The sequence below is a fragment of the Nuphar pumila genome, chromosome 5, assembly GCF_984573655.1.
Source record: "Nuphar pumila chromosome 5, dmNupPumi1.hap1.1, whole genome shotgun sequence".
In the NCBI taxonomy this organism is placed as follows: Eukaryota; Viridiplantae; Streptophyta; class Magnoliopsida; order Nymphaeales; family Nymphaeaceae; genus Nuphar; species Nuphar pumila.
The window spans coordinates 108,905,996-108,914,815 of NC_143253.1; the positions used below are offsets into that span (position 1 = coordinate 108,905,996).

At 43.0% G+C, this 8,820-nt stretch overlaps 1 protein-coding gene and 1 pseudogene across 1 annotated transcript; both read right to left on the reverse strand.

The window, feature by feature from the left end:
• Positions 1-2,063: 2,063 nt before the first annotated feature.
• Positions 2,064-2,516, reverse strand: LOC149838069 (3-ketoacyl-CoA synthase 4 pseudogene; annotated as a pseudogene).
• A 2,906-nt stretch (positions 2,517-5,422) lies between these two features.
• Positions 5,423-6,919, reverse strand: LOC149838070 (uncharacterized). The gene has a single exon (XM_090007576.1). The coding sequence runs from the start codon at positions 6,635-6,637 to the stop codon at positions 5,729-5,731; it is 909 nt and encodes a 302-aa protein (XP_089863702.1). The 5' UTR covers positions 6,638-6,919; the 3' UTR covers positions 5,423-5,728.
• Positions 6,920-8,820: the final 1,901 nt, after the last annotated feature.

An 8,820-nucleotide genomic window follows, 5' to 3' on the forward strand; every position in this document is an offset into this window, starting at 1 on the left:
TATTGCTGCCAGAATACTGTCCGATAGAGAGCAATTTTTTTTTTTTAAATTTAGCCACAGATTAGCGACGGATAATATCCATTGCTAACTTAGAGACATATATTATCTGACATTAAAATAGTGATGGATTAGCGACGGATCATGTTTGTCGCTAATCTGTCGCAAATTAGGAACAAATAAGTTCTGTCGTTAATTAGCGATGGATGTTATCCATCGTCAATCCGTCGCTAAACAGTTTAGCGATGGATAGCATCTGTCGCTAATCCACGGTTTTCTTGTAGTATCTACTAGTAAGGCTGATAAATGTGCTGAACAAATCAAATAGAGGGTGTTCAATATTGGCTCATTCTTGTGGATGGTGGAGTCGAGCTCGAGCTCATGGCATGTCCGAGTTAAACAAACTGAGTTCGAACTGGTTCATTTACAAAAAATATATTTTTTTTAAAATTAAAAATAATAAAATTTAGATTCTAAACCTACAGAGTGGAGCTCAACTGGCTCATTTGTGAGACAAGCACATTGCTTCAAAGATGTAAGCAAATAGGATTTGAATTCTAGACTTCTTACTTGTAATCCAGTACATTAACCATCTATATTCTATGATATAAACTGAACATAAATATATTTATTACTAGTTAACGAGCTTCTTTGAGCAGATCTAAGCCAAAAACTTTCTGTTCATGTTCAGCTTGTCAAATCTATTACACAAGTTTTAACGAACTCATTATGAGCCGAACACAGGCCAAGCCATGAACTGCCGATCTCATTTCCAATCCTGTCCATGTACTCCCATTTGACTTAGGCCTTGTGGCAAAGGATGTGCATCCCGAGTACCGAACTCTTGACCTTCTTCAACTTGAAAGCTTTAAGGCGACCCCGCCTAACGTGGTGTGCGGTAGTTTTTATTTGTCAAATAGTTTTCCTCCTTTAAGACCACAAAGTCGAGATGTCAGTTAAAAGGTTAGAACTAAGATAAACGTTAATTACTTTTGAAAGCATAAATTGGTTATTTTAACATATAAGTTTAATGAAAGCTAACTCATGGAGTCATTTGTTCGACATGGATTAAAAGTTTTGGGGATATTTGAAAAATGAAAAAACTTGGAGGGGATATCTTAAATAGAACCAAAATTTTGGTGGCCATTTGAAACTATCCTTGAAAAAATAATGATCAACATGTTTACTTACAAAGTTTTTATTTATCCGTTAAAAATATCATTTGTTCAATAATAAACAATATTTACTGCAAAATATGTAAACGAGGCAAAGTTGTACGTGGGTGGCAGCAATTTCAATTAGTTGATGGAGATCATGCATAAGATAAACAAATATTCGAAGTACAATATCATGTGCAGGCCCATCAACAAAGTGTTGTAGGGGAAGATTTTATCGTACAAGTATTAGTGGGACTTAATTATGATGGAGCATTAGTGGAGCGTATAAGATTCATAACTACTTCACCATGGGAAAAGACTGGTGGCTTGAATGTGACCAAGTTGGACAAGAAGTAATACACCTCATCACCTATGTTACAAGGATACCCAAAACGCCATTTTAGTGTAGCTGTTCACTAATCACCAAAATCACCTACCGCACATTGGCTGGCCTCCGGTTGCTAAAACCCTTTTAAGTCCCCCCTGCCTAGGGATGGCAGTGGACCGGGGGAAAGCGGGGCCCCGCCTTGCCCAGTTTGGACGGGGGATGGAGGGCATGAAAGGGGGATGGAGGTTAAAATTCATCCTCGTGTGGGGATGGACTGACACTTTCCGCTGCCCCGCCCTTTCCTCTCCCGAATCCCGATAGCACACCCGTTAACCTCGGCCCGATAAACCCTAACGCAAACCCCCTTTCCCCATTTTAGTTCACCTTCCCTCTCACGCAGCCCGATTTTTCCCCCTTCTACCTCCCCGCTTCCGATCGAAAGAGCGGTTTGAGAGAAGAACCGCGGCGCCATCCACGCGGAACAGGCAATTGGGGATGAGCATGGACTTCTTGCTGCTAAAGTACCAATTCTGAGTGATGTTCTCCATGCTCACCACCACTACATAAGTGTTGTGATGCACCTACAGGAGATCCTTGGCGAGGTCGATTGCGATCACATCGGCACTACAACCCATCCCGCCGAGATTAAAGGTCTTGATGTTTTCCCTGAGCTTGTACTTATTGACGATCATGACGGAGAGCGAAGGCGTCTGATTGAAGAGTCCGGAACGCTCGAGGATCTTGCCCTGGAAGTCGAGGGCTCGGTCCTCAAAGTTACCAGAGAGATGGGAGTGCTCCATGAATAGGGAGAAGGAGACCTTGAGGTCGGGGGGAGGGGTGTAACAGGAGTAGTCAACAAGGTAAACGGGGCGGGGTGGGTCATAATGTAGAGGGTGGAGCCGAAGACGAGGAAGGCGCAAGACGAGGAAGGCGCAGCAGGCGATCACGCTAACCAGATTGAACTGAAGGTGCTGCCACACTTGCCAGGCGTCTTCGGGGTTCATTTGGGCAACCTCCAAAACGATGACCACCATGAGCAGGATGGGGCGGGGATGTGATGAGGATGTTGCGGGGGCAGTGGCGAGGAGGGGGACGAGGCAGGGCGGGGACGAGGTGGGGGTGGGGACAGGGATGGGGATTAATATTTTGAGACGGGGCGGGGGTGGAGGTCCAAAGTCTCCCCCGCCACGGGGATGGACCGGGGATGAAGGTTAATTTTTTGAGACGGGGTGGGGGTGGAGACCTTGTCCCCCGCCCTGCCCCGGTGCACCGCCATCCCTACCCCTGCCCGCCACACAGCTCAGACGTTGCGGCAAAGAACGCTACATGTGGATTTCGAACTTGTGACTTCCCGTCAGCATGTCGACCCTACCAGATGAGGGTAAGTTGAAGTATCCTTGTGACAAAGCTCTTCACATGATTAAAGGCCAAGAAGGCTTAGTCATAAGCGATATCATTGTATCAGGCTGTGTACGTATCTGTCCCACAGAGACAAGTGGGAGACGTTGGCCTATTACAGAGCCCATGTGGACATGCACGGGCACCAGGCTGGACAGGCTTTAGTGAATTAAGAGGTTGTTAGTTTTTTCAACTTTCAAACATTCTTCACTGCAGATGATGTGCTTATTTTAGAGAGAGAGAGAGAGACCCTAAATACAATGTCGATAGTACATAAACAGGGTTAAAACATGGAAATTTGAATAAAAATCTGTCATGTCTTTACCAATGACAGGTTGGGGCTTACTTTTCAAATTCAATAGCTCAATCAGAGACTTTACTTTAAAAAAATGGCATGAAATTCTACATCGGAATAAGAAAAGAAGTTTGCCTTTGATCGTTCAGTACAACAATCTTCAAATGGAGCTAGGCCTGATAAACAAGCTGAACAAACTGAGCAGGAGGTGTTAAAGCTTGGGTTATGCCTGTGGTGAGTGAGCCTGAGCTCGTGCTTATGACGAGCCCCCGCTAAATGAGCTGAGCTGAGCTCGAGCTGGTTCACTTACACCAAAAAGAAACAAAAATTGTTTCAAAGTTGCAAGTAATAGACTTTGAACTGAGCTCGACTAGGATCATTTACAGAAAAATACATTGTGTCAAAGCTGGAATCAGTAATATTTAAACTCTGAACTTACTGCTTGCAAGACACGCTTCATCTGTCATTTTGTACCGCACCATGTAATACCAAATATATCTAAATTGTTTTTATCACTAATTAACAAGCTTATAGAGTCTGAGTCTAGCTGAAAACCTGCTTTTCGTGTTCAGCTCACTGAGTTTATTTCACAAGTTCAAATGGAGATCTTTATGAACCTAGCATAAGCCGGCCCATAAGTCTCATCTCATTTCCCAGTCTCAGAGTCTGAGCCAGAAATCCAAATTGGGGTGGGCATAAATGTGTGCACATGCGCATGTGTGTGCCTATATATATATATATATATATATAGAGAGAGAGAGAGAGAGAGAGAGAGTTTGGGTGGGTGGGTGGGGGTGGGGGAGGAGGAGGGAGGCACAGCATTCGGTTTAGGGTGGGCACTTGCCCACCCTGGCCCATATGTGGCTACGCCTAAAGGGGGCAACATATGCCCAAGGAAGATCATGTTTATGTGCATGTTTACAAGCTTTCAACTCCTAAGGAAAACCCTTATAATCAATAAGAGTAACATGGATTCTCAAGGTTATCAAGATCATGTAGATGGATCTCCGTGTCAGGCCTTCTCAGGCCCGAGGCAGTGGAGCAGAGGATATTTTCAGATCCACTACTTTGTACCATACATTCATCACAACTGGAAGTGTCACATCTTTTAGAGACATTCAGATCTGCAAACACACATTATCCCACTGTCTAAGAGGTTTTTTACAAGCCCTCCTCCACTGTAGGCTCCACAAGGAAAGGTTTTAATGCAGTCTAGACTCTAGAGGTTGTGGCATTCAAGACAATTTTACTTTATAAGCTTTCAAGTTGGGGTATATCCCTTGATTTTTATTTCAGTTCAGAACTAATATCACACAAAATTCATACTCTTTCAAGATTCCCCTCCTAAAGAACCCATGTACTTTAAACCTTTTCAGCAGGAAATAAAAAGGAAAAAACATGAAGCTTCTCTGAACACTAAGTAGACTCATTTTCAACATTTGATACTGTTTTCCTTGGGAAAACCCTCCCTCAGTCTTGAGATTCTTCAGCACAGGTAGGGAATTAGGAGCATGGGAGTGTCGTAAGCAGCATTTAAAACTCTCAACTTTTGGATGCAACTGCCCCTACAATCCTGCTGCTAGTGGATTGTGCCAGAAAACGTGCACCCTGTGTCTTGGTTAAATCTAAAAGCAGTGGATGCATCTGTGCCACATTCATCAGCTGTGACCTTGGAATCTCATGAATGCAACCACTTGAAATATGGTTCTAGTAATAAATTGCATACTCCCATCCTCTTTCCCCACACCCCCACCCCCAAATTAAGGGAAAAAAACGGAAAGGATTTATGGCCTTCCCATTTGCTGCTTTGACCTTCTGGAGTCACATGTTACACCACATGCTTCCCAGTGTCCCTTAAAATGATATAAATGTTCAAATTTCAAATGGGAGTTAAGTATTATACAAGTTTCCCCAAGGAAATCTGAATAAGTTTTTTTTTTCCTTCAACCACCAACTAAAAATGATCAGAACTTTTACAAGTTCCACCATCAAAATCATTTCATCTTGAAGCTTTTTCTCCTTTCCTCGGGTTTAACAGGAAAAGGTATAATCAGACTGCAGGCTGTCTCTGTTATATAAACTGAATTACACAAATATCCTTATACCTAGAAGTCAAGGACAAGATCGGCTCCATCACTCAAACAGAACACCAGGGAAACCCACTAATTGAATTTCTATTTCTAGTGCACCAAATAAACAACTGAGAATGACTACGAGATTCAATTGGCTCAGATAGTAATTGTACAGTAACTTCAAAAAGAAGAAAAAGGAAAAAGAGAGAACAAATGCAAAGTACAAAAAAAAAATAACTGAGCATTAGCAGGTTGTATACATGTCTAAGATTCCAGTCAACCAAAACCAAATTAACGCTACCCACAACCCAAACTTTTCTTTGTAGATTTCAACTGTGGAAATTATTTCACTCACAACTCATCTATTGAGGGCAAGAAAAAAAAAAGGATGAGAGAGAAAGTGGGTGGGGGTGGGGGGTGGGGGGTGGGGAAGTGGGGGAGAGAGAATAAGTTACAAAATTCATTTAAAAAAAAACTTTTCTCACTGGTTCTTCCACGCATAGATGAAGAGAGAAAAGCCTGCCTCTGGCTCTTCCTGGCTCAACTTGTTAAGAATGCAGGCAGAGGAAGTTGAAGAAGAAGATGCTGACACACATGAATTGGAATTCTTCTCTCTTGTTCTGAACATGAACACTGCATGTCCAGATGAAGGGTTGAAGAACCAGTCATGCACGTCCCATAGCATGTCAACATGTAAACCATCAACAACTATGGTCTGGTTCCCCCTGAATTTCCACAGCAATCTCTTGACGAGGACCACCATCTTCTTGTCGATCCGAACCGACAACCTCGGCTCGCGGAACTCGCCGCTCTGGTCCCGGCACTCGATCACGATGTCGTGAGCCCGGCCGCACCCAGTGAACTGAGCCTTGGTCGCATACAGACTCTTACCGGAGACATGCTCCTTGCGGGACACCAAAACGGGTTCCGGCAGCGGCCCGACCGAATTGGTCCAGGTCCGCGCTTCCTCCGGCATATCGCCGAGGAGGAGCACGAGCCGCCGGCCGGAGATGACGGCAACGAAGAAGCCCTTGGTGGGTTCCGGCCCGGGACCGTACTTGGCCGAGAAGAGATCCCAATGGACCTCAATTGCAGAGGACCCGACCTCAAAGGCTTTGGAACCTCTCTTCTTCCAAAAGAACCAGGATCTCATGTCAATCTTACACGCACACTGCCGAGATGAAGGATCATCATCGAAATTGACGCTTAGGCCGTGACCCATCAGATTTTTGCACCAGCTGACCGTCACCAAGCGCGATTGGCCACATATCTCTGTCAGATAGAAGCAGGTCACCATGTTTTGAGTGGAAGAGGAGGAGGTGTGTGGGGAACATGAGACCTCTGATATTTGGAGAGCATTCTCACTGAAACAGGTGACAAAATCTCGCATTTTCTATGTGAGAAGGAAGGGTGGGGAGAGAAGAATCCAGGGACGGGGTTGTGGGTGTGTGCCTGTTTTTTGGGTATCCCACCAAGATTTCAGAGGCACCCACATAGAAATGAAGAGAGAGAGAGAGATTGACCTTGATATACTTTCCTTTTCTCAATGAGATACCAGGGGGTCTTTCCTTCTACTTACTTCCTAGCTGGTTTGTTGGATCTGATTAGAAATAGGGAAGAGAGTGCTCTGGGATTTGGGCCATTGGCAGTTTTTCATGTTTCTAGGCCACAAGGAAAGATACCAGCCCTAGGGATGATGGTAGAGGAAAGTGGGCCCACAATTAAAACCAGTAATGAGAAACCCACCAACTCTAACCAAGGCAACAAGTTCCGTTTCATATATAAAATGTAAAAATAATTTACAGCAATGGCTTAACTTATCAACTATTTTCAGAAGGGGAACCAAACTTTCGATTATTACATTCATCTACCTATTTTTGCTTAACGCATTTCAAATGCACGCTCGACATCCTTATCCATTTCTTGTAGAACTAACTACTCACCTTTTGTCATTTATGGTTCTTTTTCAGATAAGTCAATAATAAGGGCATTGTTGTTGTTACTGTCAAATTGAATGATTTAAGACCAAGTGTGTCTTTGAAACATAAAGCATAAAGGAGGTAGCCAAATGGCCCCAAGAGTAGGGCTGACAAACGAGCTGAACGAGAGAAGCATGAAGTGTTCAAGCTTGGGTCATTCTTGCCCAATTGGACTTCACAGTCAGTCTGGGTTAAGTGAGCCCAGTTCGAGCTAGTTTGTTTATAAAAAAAATACATTTTTTTTAGAGCTAAAAGAAAAAAAGATTACAAAAAAATACATGCAAAATATATCTAAAATATATATTTTACTGCCTAACGAGCTTATATGAGTCGAGTCAAGCCAGCTACCTATTGTTCATATTCAGCTTGTGAGCCTATTTTATAAGTTTGAACGAGCTCTTTACGAGCTGAAAATGAGCCGAGCCACAAGCAGTTTGGCTTGTTTTTGTTTCCCAACCCTACCCAAGAGGTTTGGTGCAGTGGAATGGGGTCCAGGTCGTTAGATAGGCGATCAAGGTTCCAATCCTACAGGTATCAATCTCTTGCATTATATCAGAAGCAAAGTGACTTCCTAAGGCCCGGGGTGCACCATGATTTTACTTCACAAAAAAAGTGACCATTGGTTGGCAGGCAGTGACCAGTGCAACCAGGTCTCTTACTCAAAGGGTGATTTTTCCATTAATAGTGAAAAAAAAATAAGCGGCCAAATATAATTAATAAAATGTTAGGTGGTCTATTGTAAATGACTGTAAGTTATTCTAAACTGAAACTCAAGGAATAATGTGGGATTGAATTGAACCAGTTCACACGATGAAAAAAAAATTGAGTCTGGGTGAAATCACACTGTGAGATGGAATGATTCCTCTTGTCTTCTTGTTAAAAGTTGGAATGCCTAAAAATCTTGATAAAGCGTGGAAGAGAGACTGGGAATTTTCTCATTAATATTAAATAAAGAGAATGATTAGTATGCCTAGTTTGTATGGGTAACAAAAGATAAGTGGATCTTCACAAGCATATTGTCAAGACTAGTACCACCGAGGTGGTATCCCATGTGGTAAGCAGGGTCCTGTGTCATGCTGAAGGCCCAGGATCGAATCCCTCTGCCACATGGGGCGGCTGTTGTACTTGTAGGGGTCCGCCTAACCCTAGCTTGCCTTTCAAAAAAAAACAAACATTATCAAGACTAGCTTGACTGGAAATTTACATCGAGTGACCCTACATGATCCATACCAAACAAATTTTGGGGTCTTTTTTGCCCATAAATTATTCATAATTGTCTTTGTGCAACAGGTAATTCCCCAAAATTAATTCATAAATGTTAAATTTGCACCAAAATTACTAATTATGGGTCTTTTGGATGGATTGACAGTGGTGGGGTAAATTGATCAGCCCCAAAGTTGGGCTCTTTTCTATTGACAATGAATTTGCTTTTGGAGTCATGCCTAAAGTCCAACCACAGATCTGTGCATTGAGAGTCAGACAGAGAGTCCCCATGTTATTTTTTGGCTTATCACGTCCTGACCACTTTCTCTATCATCAAATTAAATATGAAGTTCCCGGACCACATGCATACATCCACAAGTAATTTAGTGCA